Below are 13319 nucleotides of genomic sequence, written 5' to 3' on the forward strand. Positions count from 1 at the left end.
GGTCCTTGATATGAGATCTCCTTTTTCCCTCCTACACCCACGTGAGCACTTGTTTTCTATTCCCCTTAAGACATTCGGTTGTACCTGTTTTGTTCAGCTTCTCGGACCCCATCACTCCAAGTTCGAACCCAAAGCCTCCAAATGCATCTTCCTTGGTTATGCACAAACTCAAAAGGGTTATTGCTGCTATGATCCTGTCTCAGGGAGGAAGTTTGTCTCCATGGATGTCACTTTCTTTGAGGGGACACCCTACTATCCTCGGGTTTCCCCTCAGGGGGAGAGCAGTGAGAGTGGGGCAGTTCCTTTACCTATTCCATTGGGTGATGAGGGTTGCAATGGTTTGAGTCCTTGTCTTCAGGGGGAGAGCAGTGAGAGTGGGGCAGTTCCTTTACCTATTCCATTGGGTGATGAGGGCTGCAATGGTGAGGGTAGTCAGAGGGATCAGGAGTTGAGGGAGAGCTGCGATGGTGAGGGTGGTCAGAGGGATCAGGAGTTGAAGGTCTATCACAGGCGGTGCAGGCAAGTTGATTCTGATCATCAGCAGTCCAGGCCAGCACAATCTCATCTGCAGCTCCAGGTCCAGGTACTACAGTCCCAACCATTTCACCTTCTACAGATGATCTTGACCTTCCGATTGCAGTCCGTAAAGGGAAACGACATTGTACCACATCTACAACCCACTGTATTTCCCATTTTTTATCCTATTATCGCCTATCTCCTACCTACAGGTGCTACCTTAGTTCCATTTCCAATGTCCCTATTGCAAGAACAGTGCAAGAAGCCCTATCCGTCCCGGAATGGAAAGATGCAATGCAAGCTGAGATGGATGCCCTGTTGAAAAACAACACCTGGGAGGTAGTTGATCTGCCCAAAGGAAAGAAACCAATTGGATACAGATGGATATTTACGGTGAAGCATAATGCAGATGGATCTATTGAGAGGTATAAAGCTCGGTTAGTTGCAAGAGGGTTTACACAGACTTATGGCATAGATTACTTGGAGACCTTTGCACCGGTAGCAAAGATGACCAATATTCGAGTCCTATTATCCCTTGCAGCAAGTCACACTTGGCCTTTATACCAAATGGACGTGAAAAATGCCTTTCTGAATGGAGATCTGCAAGAAGAAGTTTACATGCATTGGCCTCCTAGATTCTATGATGCAGAGATAGGTAAGAAGGTCCGCCAGCTCAACAAGGCTTTGTATGGTTTGAAACAGTCACCTAGGGCTTGGTTCGATAGATTCAGACTAGCCCTTGTGAAGTTTGGTTATGTACAGGCCCAGTCAGATCATACCCTATTCATCAAGAGGGTGGAGTCCTCCTTGACACTATTGGCAGTATATGTTGATGATATTGTGGTCACAGAGAATGATAGCCATGAGATTGAGTCCCTTAAACAGCTCATTCATCAAGAATTTGAGGTGAAAGACCTTGGTGCACTCCGGTATTTTTTGGGTACTGAGGTTGCTAGATCCAAACAGGGGATCTTTATCTCTCAGAGGAAATATGTCCAAGACCTGTTGGCAGAAACTGAAAAGTTAGGTGTTAAGCCTGCATATACACCAATTGAACAGAACCACAGGATTAGTGCCGAGAGTGGGGAACTTCTTGAAGACAAAGTTATGTTCCAGCAATTGGTAGGAAAGCTCCTATATCTCTGCCTCACTCGGCCAGATATTACTTATGTTGTTAGTGTTGTCAGCCAGTACATGCATTCTCCTAGAACCACACATCTTCTTGCGGCAGAAAGAATCTTAGCCTACTTGAAGAGATGCCCGGGTAGGGGTATACTGTTCAAGAACAACAACCACATGAAGGTGGAGGTCTATACAGATGCTGATTGGGCTGGGAGTATTGATGACAGAAGGTCTACCTCAAGATATTGTGCCCTTGTGGGAGAAAATCTTGTCTCCTGGAGAAGTAAGAAACAAAGTGTTGTCTCCCAGTCAAGTGCTGAAGCAGAATACAGGTCCATGGCCAACGGAGTGGCTGAAATCCTATGGATAAGATCTCTACTTGAGGAGTTGGGTATTGAGTATGAGAAGCCCCTGATGTTGTATTGTGATAATCAAGCAACCATTAATATAGCACATAATCCAGTACAGTATGACAGAACCAAACACATTGAAGTTGACCGACATTTTGTACGAGAGAGGGTCTCATCTCAAGAAGTATGCCTCCCTTACATCACATCCAGTATGCAACTAGTAGACATCCTCACTAAAGCCGTATCAAGAAAGAAGCTAGAAGCGGATCTATCCAAGTTGGGAATGATGAACATTTACTCCCAACTTGAGGGGGAGTGTAGAGAACATTGATGTGGGCCCCACAGCTGTGGTCCCACTCTGTCCGTAGGGTAGAATGTATCTAGTCACAGCTGTGGTCAATTTATTATTCTGTTATTCTAGTTGTTATTTACTTTTCAGTTTTATATTGTTATGTGTTATGATGTAAACACCAAGGGCAGATGTGTCCTTTCATGTAACTAGCATAACATATAAATATTAACTTAAAGTGGCGGCGGCAGAATTTTGAGATTCTGTTCTTCTCCTCAAACCTGTGTTCTACTGTTCTCTCATCACTCTTTCTCCTCCTTCTTCTTCACTTTCTCTTCTCTTCGAACCTGAAGTTTCTTAGTGATCAAGACTGATAGCAGTCATGATCAACTACATATGCCACAGGCCCTATCCTCTCGAGGATTTCAAATGGTCCAAAATAGCATGGTCTGAGTTTATTCCATCTCTGGCCTGCTACTGAAATCTGTCTGAAAGGATGCAATTTAAGGAACACCCAATCACCCACTGCATAGTGGAGTAGTGGACATCCTTGTGATGTTTATTGTAAGTGCAGTTCATCCATTGCTGTGCTTCTAGGAGATGATTTCTCAGCTCTCTTAACCCCTCATCTCACTGTACTAACTGTTCTTCCAGGGCTGCCACTGTAGTAATCACCTTTTCATAAGGAAGTAGAGGGGGAGGGTCCCAACCATATAGAGCTCAGAAGGGAGTCATCTCGGCAGCACTATGGAAAGTGGTGTTGTACCACCACTCAGCCCAATGGATCCACTTGACCCATTGCCTTGGTCAATCTCCTGCGAAGCATCATAGGTAGGTTACGAGGCTCCGATTAACCACCTCTGTCTATCCATCAGATTGGGAGTGGTAGCTAGTTGACTTGAAGAGTTTTACACCATGTAGTCGAAAAAGTTCAGCCCAGAAGCGGCTCATGAAAATAGGATCTTTGTAAGATGCAATTGAGCTGGGAAGCCCATGAAGGCGTACTATTTCCCAAAGAAACAATTCAGCCACTGATATTGCTGTAAATGGATGTGATAGGGGTAGAAAGTGACTGTATTTAGTCAATCAATCCGCCAACACAAGAATAACAGTCTTACCAGCAGAAACGGGCAACCCGTTGATGAAGTCCATTGATATATCATCCCAAACTTGAGCTGGGATTGGAAGTGGTTGCAAGAGGCCTGCTGGTGTTGTAGTAGCTGCCTTATTTTGTTGACATACTATACATTCAGCTATGAAATTTTGAATAGAGGCACACGTGCCTTTCCAATGAAATTGTGTGGCAATGCATTTCTGAGTTCGTAGAACACCAGAGTGACCACCTGTAGGCAAGGCATGAAAGAGTTCAAGGAGCTGTTGGAGGTGTGCAGAGTCTTCTGGGATTTCCAGGCAGAACTTGAAAAGTAGTATACTATCTTTGATGGCATACCCTGGATACTGTAATGGATTTGCCGGTATCTGAGCAAACTAATTGCTACAACTTAGCATGGGATGGGCTTCACTCCGAAGCTGATCCATGAGTGGAGAGGTCAAGGATGACACGAGCAGCTGATATGACTGTGGGTGTCATAAGAGGGCATTGGCAACGCGATTAGCATAACCAATTTTGTACTCGATTGTGTAGTCGTACCCCAGTAATTTTGACACCTATCGTTGTTGTTGAGGTGATAGAACAGCGTGTTCCAACAGGAATTTCAAACTTTGATTGTCGGTTCGAATAACAAACCGTCTGCCAAGCAAGTAGGACCGCCAACGCTGCACTGCTAGGACCACCGCAATTAGTTCCCGTTCATAGACTGATTTGGCCCATTTCTATGATGTCAAAGCCTTGCTGGAAAAGGCTAATGGTCGGCGTTGGCCTTATTGCATGAGGACAGCTCTAACTCCTTGACTGGACGCATCATATTCAATGGTAAAATCTTTTGTGAAATCAGGTAATGCTAATGTTAGTGGTGTCAAAACTGTATGTTTCAATTTCTGAAAGGCTTGTTGGGCCTGGGCTGACCAATGGAAGGCATCCCGTTTCATTAATTGGGTCAAGGGAGCAGCAATTATGCCATAGTTTTTTATGAAGCGGCGATAATAACCTGTCAGGCCCAAGAAGGCCCTCAATTCTTTCACATTTTTTGGGTTGTGGCCAGCCCATTATACTAGAGATCTTATCTGGGTCTGCAGCTACAGTTCCATTTTCTACAACATGTCCCAGGTAATATACTTGAGATTGTCCAAAGGAAACCTTGGACTCTTTAGCAAACAGCTAGCGGGCCTTAAGTGTCGCAAGGGTAATCTGTGGATGGTTCAGATGCTCCTCCCAGTTGGGGTTGTATACCAATATGCCATCAAAGAATACAAGAATGAACTTATGTAGATATGGCCGAAATATGCTGTTCATTAAGGCTTGAAATGTTATTGGAGCATTGGTCAACCCAAATGACATGACCAAGAATTCGTAGTGGCCATGAACCCCAACAAGTTACAAAGGAGGAAGCTTGTTGCTATACAGATGCTCCAAATACACACCAAATTTAGCTAGGCCATCCGCAGTATGATTGTGTTCCCTAGGAATCCAAACTAAGTTAACATTCAAACCATCCAAAGAATCCCAAGCTTCAGTCAGATTGCGATACTGTCTCCAAGGGCCCCCTTTTTTGTCTCTTAACCATTTTATCATATTTGCTGAATCACCTGCAATGATCAAATTCTGAATTCCCAAATTCTTTATTATCCTGATTCCGGTTAGAGAAGCCATCGCTTCAGCCTTTGTGGAGTCAGCCCAACCAATTGGACCACTAAAAGTCTAGCAGATATTGCCCCTTTCGTCCCTTACTGTACCACCAATACCTGCAAGGCCTCGTAGTGGCCATTGTGTGTCCTAAAAGTTGTTTTGTGGGTACCCTCTGCATGTACCCTTATTTGGTAATACCCGGCCCGTAAGTCTAGCTTTGAGAATATGGTAGCCCGACTGAGTTCATTCAGTAGTTCATCAATGACCAGTATTTGGAATCGGTCCTTGATGGTAATATTGTTAAGGGCCCTATAATCAATGCATAATTGCCGAGTCCCATCCCTCTTTTTGACTAATAATACTAGTGAGGAGAATAGACTATGGCTGGGTTGTATTATTCTTTTCTCAAGCGTATCTTGAACTTGCTTCTCAATTTCAAATGAAAATAAGAGTATCAGTAGGGTCTTACATTGGTTGGAGTAGCTCCTAGCATGAGAGGGATGCAATGGTCATGCTCCCAAGGTGGTGGAAGCTCCTGGGGTTCTCTGAACACATTGTCATATTGCTGAAGGAGTTGTTGTAGACGACTGTGATAGTCTCCAGGCCCGTTGGTATTGTTGTTAACTAAGAACAGACTAGCCTAGTTTGAATCAATGTGCATGAATATGAGCTGATCAGGATCTCCAGCTTGTTTTGTTAACGTTGCAAGACTGATGGGTCATGGGCCTTTGCATGTTTGTCCTTGTAAATGGACTGTTGTATCACCCGATGTGAAGTCCATGGTGAGGCAAGCCCAGTCACAGACTGTGAGGCCTAATTGCCTTAACCACTGGATACCTAACACCACATCTGTTCCACTGAGATTAAGGGGATAAAGGTCCACTAAAAATTAGTGACCCTGAACTTTCAATGGTAAGCCCAGGCATATACTGTTGCAAGATAGGCTATTACCATTGGCTACATGCACCATAAAGGCTGTTGCTAGTTGAACAGGGAGTCCTAGCTTATCCACCAGAATCTGAGTTATGAAATTAAAGGAATTGTCATTGTCTATAAGAATTGATATGTGGCATCCTTGGATTAACCCCGCCACTCTCATTGTCTGTGGAGACGCAAGTCCTTGAGGGTGTGTAAAGATATTTCTAGTGTTCCTGTTGGATGTATTTCCCAACAGGGCTCTTTGTTTATCTACTTCCAATTGGGGAACCCCTGGCTCATGCATAAACTAACCAATAACACTACCAACACAGGAAATATCCAGCCATGTTGAGCACAAATAAAGTAATCTACCAATCAGCATTTGATAATTGATAATGCTCCCTATCTTTTAGAAATTATCCACAAATAGCAATCAACTTGTGGTTTTTGGTCAATAGGATTGTCAGTTACATGCTCCAATTTTCCAAGTATCCTTCAAAAGATCAAGAATATACTTCCTCCAAGAGATAAAATACAACTTTTCAATTTAGCAACTTCAAAACCCAATAAGTATTTCAAGTCTTTGAGTCTTTATATTGAAATTAACAACCAAAACTTTTTTAATTGTGCAATCCTTTGGAGGATTATTCTCTATAACCACAATATCATCAACATACACAATTAAAGCAGTTAGTAATGCACCACCCTTCCTGATGAAAAGGATGTAGTCTACCTACAACTGGAAAAATTCAAACCTCTAAATTTCATCCCTAAACCAATCAAACCAAACTCTTGGTAAACATTTTCATCCATAAACCAATTTCATCAACCTATACACCTTCCCTTGATATAAAGAAATATAAAACCCAGTAGTGATAATATATAAACCTCTTCCTAAGGGCCACTATTTAGAAAAGCATTTTATATGTCAAGTTAAAATAAAAGCTAAGAATAACTAAACACAAGAGATAGTAACACCCTGATAGAATTTCTTCTTTGAAACAAGAGCAGGCCTCTCCTGTTTACACCAAACCTGTTCTTTACTTTACAGTAGGTCAACAAGCTCTAAACTATAGCTCTTTAAGTGCATTCATCTCTTGTTCCATCACCTCCTACTCAAGCTAGCATTCTTTGGAATAGGCATTGGTAAAATAAAAGCAAAGAAAGAACAATATTGATATAGAACAATGTAGGGTCCTACAATTTTAGATCTGTAGTGGCCTCTGGGGGTGATAAAAGAAGAATTGAATGATTAATGATGAAGAATAGAGATGGGGAAGCAAGTAGTTATCCTGCTGTCCACCAAAGAATGAGGAAGAGATTAAAAAGGAGAACTCCTGTTGTTATAGCAAAAGTAATGACATAGGCCACTAAGAAAAAAATAAGATAAAAATTCATGCCAACAACCAGAATTCACTAAACCAAACTTTATTTCATCAAATCAACTCTTATTTTTTTCAAGACCAATCAAAAAGCCTCTTATCTTTTCAATTACAATAACTCTATTTATAGACTCACCATAAGAACTTGGATGTCCCTTTACAAATTCCAATTTGGACTAGGAAACTGACTGAACTGTTTCTAGTTAATTTAAAACTAAGACAAACCCATAGGTAACTCATAGATACACTCAATTTATAGACTCACCATAAGAACTTGGATGTCCCTTTACAAATTCCAATTTGGACTAGGAAACTGACTGAACTGTTTCTAATTAATTTAAAACTAAGACAAACCCATAGGTAACTCATAGATACACTCTATTTATAGACTCACCATAAGAACTTGGATGTCCCTTTACAAATTAATTTAAAACTTGGATGTCCCTTTACAAATTAATTTAAAACTTCGATGTCCAAATTCCAATTTGGACTAGGAAACTGACTGAACTGTTTCTAATTAATTTAAAACTAAGACAAACCCATAGGTAACTCATAGATACACTCAAAAAAGGAGTCTGACTCCTAAGCAACTTCAATAACACCCTACCATCCTACTAAAAACCAACTTAATGTAAAGAAACCAGAAACCACTAAAAATAGTAAATCATGTTTTTACTATAAATATTAGGTCCGATAAGGCAAAAATTACCATAAATAGTGATGGCAATACTTTTTGGGGGTTCCAATGGACCAGTCAAAGGACACAAACTCAACCAAGGCCTTTGTGATTACAATTCATACAAGGCCAAGCTTATTTAATAGTCATAATAATAAATGTTTGCCTATTAAAAAAAATCATACAAGGCCAGAGTCGCTATCAAATACCCTATGAGAATTGACAAAGATATGACCAATGCTATTAGATATAACAAAAGCATTCCCCAGACCAATGGAAACTAGTCTATCACCTTAACAAAATAAAGCAAACCTTCGAAGCTTTGTCAGTCCAAATCTGATGTCGTACTTGAGCAATGACTTTTTCTGGTAAATGGTTGAGCAAGATCGAGTATGGAAAAGCATCTTTTTTACAGCAACAACTCTATGATTTTAGTTGTTTTGGATGATGGGTTGGAGATTTTCTTTAAAGAAAGTGCATTAACTATCAAAAGAAAGCAATATAATACAAGAAACTACAAGCAACTGGGACAAAAATAGAATAATTCCACCATCTTTTTGTTTTTTTATCAATAACAGAACCAATTTCATTAATTGAGAAGGGGAAACATGGGTACAAGAACAACAAGGGGAGAGATAAACTCTCTTAACCCTCCCCAAAGAAAGAAGCTATTACAAAACAGCCCAAAACAAACTATCCCTTCCCACCCCTTGTTTAGAAAGAGTGTCAGCAAATACATTGGCATCCCTTCTCACCCATTTGAAGTTCACCTCCATCCCCTGAATCAATCTCAAAACTTTTCTCTTTTCAAAGATATCGAACCACCATCCCTCCTCTTCACCTTGGAGCCACTCAACCACAAGATTCAAGTCACCCTCAATGATAAGCTTCCTAACATTCAGCTCTCTAGCCCTTTGGACACCTTCCACCACCACCATAATCTCCGCTCTCAAAGAATCACCAATTCCAATCGGCCCAGAATAAATAGCAATGATTTTCCCTTCCTCATCTCTGAAGGTACCTCTGATTCCAGATAGACCTGGATTACCTTCACTGTTACTGTCAAAATTAAACTTGACGAAACCTCAGGATGGGGGGGGACCAAATAGGCCTAGTAACCTCCCTAAGAGGAGAAGAACCAGCCACCTCACTCCATTTTTCTCAATAAATCATCTGCAACAATATTCTTGAAGAGATCCAGTGTCTTCACCCAATGGACAACTCTGATAAGAATGGCTTCAACAATAGCATCTCGGCTTCTTGCTTTGTCAAGAAAGATTCTGTGATTCCTTTCTTCCCAAATTGTCCAACAAAACTGCTACCGTCCATCTTTTTTTAAATGTAATCTAGAATTGTATGCCCCATAACTCAAATGCCAGGCAGATAAAATCCACAATAAGCCTAGAAAGCACTGCCCAACCCAATCTAGAACTACCAGGAGACCACACTCACTCCCAAAGGACTCACAAACTCACCCTGTTACATCTCCCCCTCCCTGTCCCTGATAACTCTTCCCTTTACTCTAAAACTTTGCCTAGTGGTGGGATGAGGCTGTATAACCTTACCTTTTATACACTGTTCTATATATTCCCCATGTAGACACCCTTCTTTCCATACTGATACATTTCTATCACCTTTTCTCAAGAGAAAATTGAACATAGAATTTCAGGTTTTCAACAACATTTAAGATATATGGATAGGTTCCTTTAGATGAACTGCTACTTTGCTAAGATAACCAATGACTATATACTTTAGGGTTTCTAAACTATAGTAGGGAGAACCCTAGAACTAGCACTATTTTTAATAGTTAATTTTTCATTGAAATGTCATGTTGTTTACCTTTTGTTCTCTTGAGTCTTGAACAAGGCATATGTAAGAAAAGTTCTTCATAAGTTTTATAATTTTGAGCTTCACATACCTCTACATTCTTTAGCTCCATGCTCCCATCCATAACCTCTATTAACAATTCATGATCCAGCACAGATGGCTCAGTGATATCTTCCACCTTTTGTTGGCACCTTAAAACCTCAGTAGCTGGAAGAAATATCCTAATTGACAACCTAATACAGTTCCCTTCAAATTCAATGACTTTTACTCCTGTCAATGCATCCTCAATTTGTTCAATAGCTTCAACCCTAAATACAAGAAAAACGAAATATCTCGATGAAACCATGAATACAGAACATTGAAAAATCACGAAGATCCATAAAGGGAAAACTTACCTTCTAAAAATATAATCAAGATCCTTCAAAGAACTTAAAGTAACTTTGCTCTTCTCAATCTGATGATCAAGTTCCAAAATCTGCAAGGTATAAAGTAACAGCATGCATGGAGACAACATAAACTAACAGCTCTGATAAGTTATTTATAAATTAAAAGCATGTGTACCCAAAACATGAAGATGGTAAGATAGAGCACTATAGGACAACCTTTACTGATTTACCTAGAAAAGCACAATATCAAAGAATAGAACTTGTAGCTTGAAATACCAAGTAATATTAACGTCAATACTTTGCATAAAATTTCAAATTATAACTAAAAAAAAAAATCAACAATGGATGCATCACTTAATTCTACCTTATAAATTAGATATATTAAAAGTATCATGTGGCAATTGCAAGAACATTTTATGTATTCCATATTGGCACCCTCATTGGTGTTTGGCACCAATGTGTCATAAGTGATCCGTTTCACCAACTTGCCACATTAGGAAAAAAACAGAAGCGCTCCTTAATCATGTTTGGCAAGTTGTTTTTTGGAAAAAAATGCTACAATGTATTGATCAAAAAAAATGCTACAATGATTAGCTTTTTCATTCATGATAGGAGCATAGTTTTAAAGGTGCCAAGGCAAAGCTAGGCAACAGAGGAACACCTCGTCACCTAGTTGCCTAGGCAATGAATTTTTTAAAATAAAAAATATAAATCCTAGGATAATTCCCCAGGTTTCATAGTAGTAAGCAGTAATCTTTAACTAATAATTACCATAATGCTCATGAAATAAGTATAAGCCCCATATCAAAAAGATAGAAAATAAACATATTTATGAGAAGAAAAATAAGAAAGGAAAGAAAGCATACAAAACATAAGGGTTGAGCCCTTGTTTTGGTCCTAGAAAACATACAAAACATATGCCAATTGGATAAAATCTTCAAGTTATTTCTTACTTATGAATTCAGGTTTTAAAGTCTTAAAGGGCTCAAGACTATGTCATTGACTTATGTGCCAATTGAACCAAACAAATAAGAAAATAATAAAAAAGAAATTAGTATAAGACTAATAATATAAATACTATAAACCCATAATATGAATAGTTTAGAGTAATAGCATCTATTGTATTACTATTAACAACATAAAATAAAAATATAAAAATTTTATGTGGTGTCTTACATATAAATATGTAGGCATTTGGGTGAGGTGACCTTCCAAGAGTGCCTTATCGCCTAGGTGCCCACCTAGGTATCACCTTGATAACTATGTAGAGGAGGAGTTTTTTGAAACATCAAATTGACATTTCTTGAATCACCTTGGTGACCCTGAATCACCAAATTGATGTGGCACATTGAAATTTGAAATACCTGACAACCTTTCTAACATGTCATACAGTTGTCATAAATCATAATGAAAATATTATTAAAATAAAGCCAAAGTACTTTAAACATCCAGTCAGCATGCATCCCCACCAACGTGGTTTTTTGTGTTTTTCATAAAAACAGGGATTGGTGTTCCCGATTCTTGGTGAAACAGAACCTTGTGAAACAAATTGGTGCCAAACACCATGCTAAAGTTTCTCGCATTCTCAGGTTCTGATCATCATGTTCAAAGGAACAATATAGGTGGGATTTTGCACCAACCCTCTCTCTAATTAAAAGTAGTATAGAGAAGAAAATGGACATGTTGTTTAATCCTTTGCAAGGTGCTTAAGGAAAAATGCTCAGGAGTATTTACATCTACTATGGGTTGGCTTGGGAAGCCTGGACTTCTTTTCTCCTTGTCTGGCACAGCATAGAATTAGAAGGAGACGGAGCATCTTCAACTTTTCATGGCCAAGTGGAACTTCTGACCAGAAGTAGAATCCATACCAGAGCACAACTCCAAAGTGCCCTTTGCTGTTTTTTTTTTTTTTTTTGACAGATAACAAAGACTTTTATTAAAAGATATTAATAAAGAAAGATACAAGAGGAGGGGTAAAAACTCTTAACCCTCCCAAGAAAGTAGTTCAGATTACAATGTTGCATACAAAAACTTAACTCTTCCCACCCCTTGTTTGGCCAATGAATCTGCCAAGGAATTGGCGCACCTCTTAAGCCATTGAAACTTGACTTCCATATTTTGTATGAAATGTCTAACTTTCTTCTTTTCATGCAGAAACTTCCGCAGACTAGAATCATCCTTCATTAACCAGTTGATAGCCAACTTAGAATCACCTTCCACTATCAGATTTCTGATATTTAACTCTTGAGCTCTTTTTAACCCTTCCAAAACAGCCAATATTTCAGCTCTAAGAGAGTCCCCCCATCCAATAGAACCAGAATACAATGTGATAATTCAACCTTCATCATCCCCGAAAGCTCCCCCTATACCCGACAGACCTGGATTTCCTTCACTACTACCATCAAAGTTTAGTTTAGTGAACCCTGAAGCTGGAGGGGACCAAACTGGGTAATATACATTCTTCCTTGGAACTGACCAAGCCACTTCTTTCCACTTCCTGATGATATCTCCATCTGAATAGTTTTCAAAAATTTGCAAAGTCTTAACCCAATGAATCACCCTTATAAAAATTAGTTCAATGATTACACCCTTATTTCTTTCTTTCCCATGAAAAGTCCATTAGTTCTTTCCTCCTAGACTGTCCGACATACAGCTGCTCTTACACACCTCCACAGAATTTTCCCTCTCTTCTTCAGCCCCCTAGAAGTAGTAGAAATGGAATAGGCTTTGTACATCACCATTCTTCTTACAAAGGATGCACCAGTGTGGGGATAAACACCAATTAGGCCATTTTATTTGAAGTAAGTCACAAGTGTTACACTTTTCGAGGAAAACTTCCCAACAAAATGCACTAATTCTGGGAGGAATTGGTCTACCCCCGACTTCCAAAACTGGAAAAGGGATTCCAAAGACAGGTGGGGAATGAGCCAGTTCTTTGAAGAAAGAGGAACATGAGAAGACACCCGAAGGAGAAGGAGCCCAAACCCTACTATCCCCCTCAAGGAATTTTAGCAAGCCAGCAATGAGGTTCAATTCCGGGTCTCTAAGGGCCCTTCTAAAACCCAAATTCCAATCAATGATTGAATTAGAAGTGGTCAAAAAAGTGG

General features: G+C 39.7%; 1 protein-coding gene across 2 annotated transcripts in view; it reads right to left on the reverse strand.

Moving 5' to 3' along the window:
- LOC104590200 (reverse transcriptase-like protein) overlaps window positions 1-13319 on the reverse strand; it is a 59087-nt gene that overhangs the window by 21286 nt on the left and 24482 nt on the right. For both annotated transcript variants that reach the window (XM_010248761.3, XM_010248762.3), the window contains exons 7-8: window positions 10222-10301; window positions 9918-10134 (exon numbers count right to left, since the gene is read on the reverse strand). In XM_010248761.3, the coding sequence (XP_010247063.1) occupies window positions 9918-10134; window positions 10222-10301 (297 nt within the window). The remainder of the gene's footprint in view (window positions 1-9917; window positions 10135-10221; window positions 10302-13319) is intronic.

The sequence above is a fragment of the Nelumbo nucifera genome, chromosome 1, assembly GCF_055504915.1.
Source record: "Nelumbo nucifera cultivar China Antique chromosome 1, China Antique-T2T, whole genome shotgun sequence".
Lineage (NCBI taxonomy): Eukaryota > Viridiplantae > Streptophyta > Magnoliopsida > Proteales > Nelumbonaceae > Nelumbo > Nelumbo nucifera.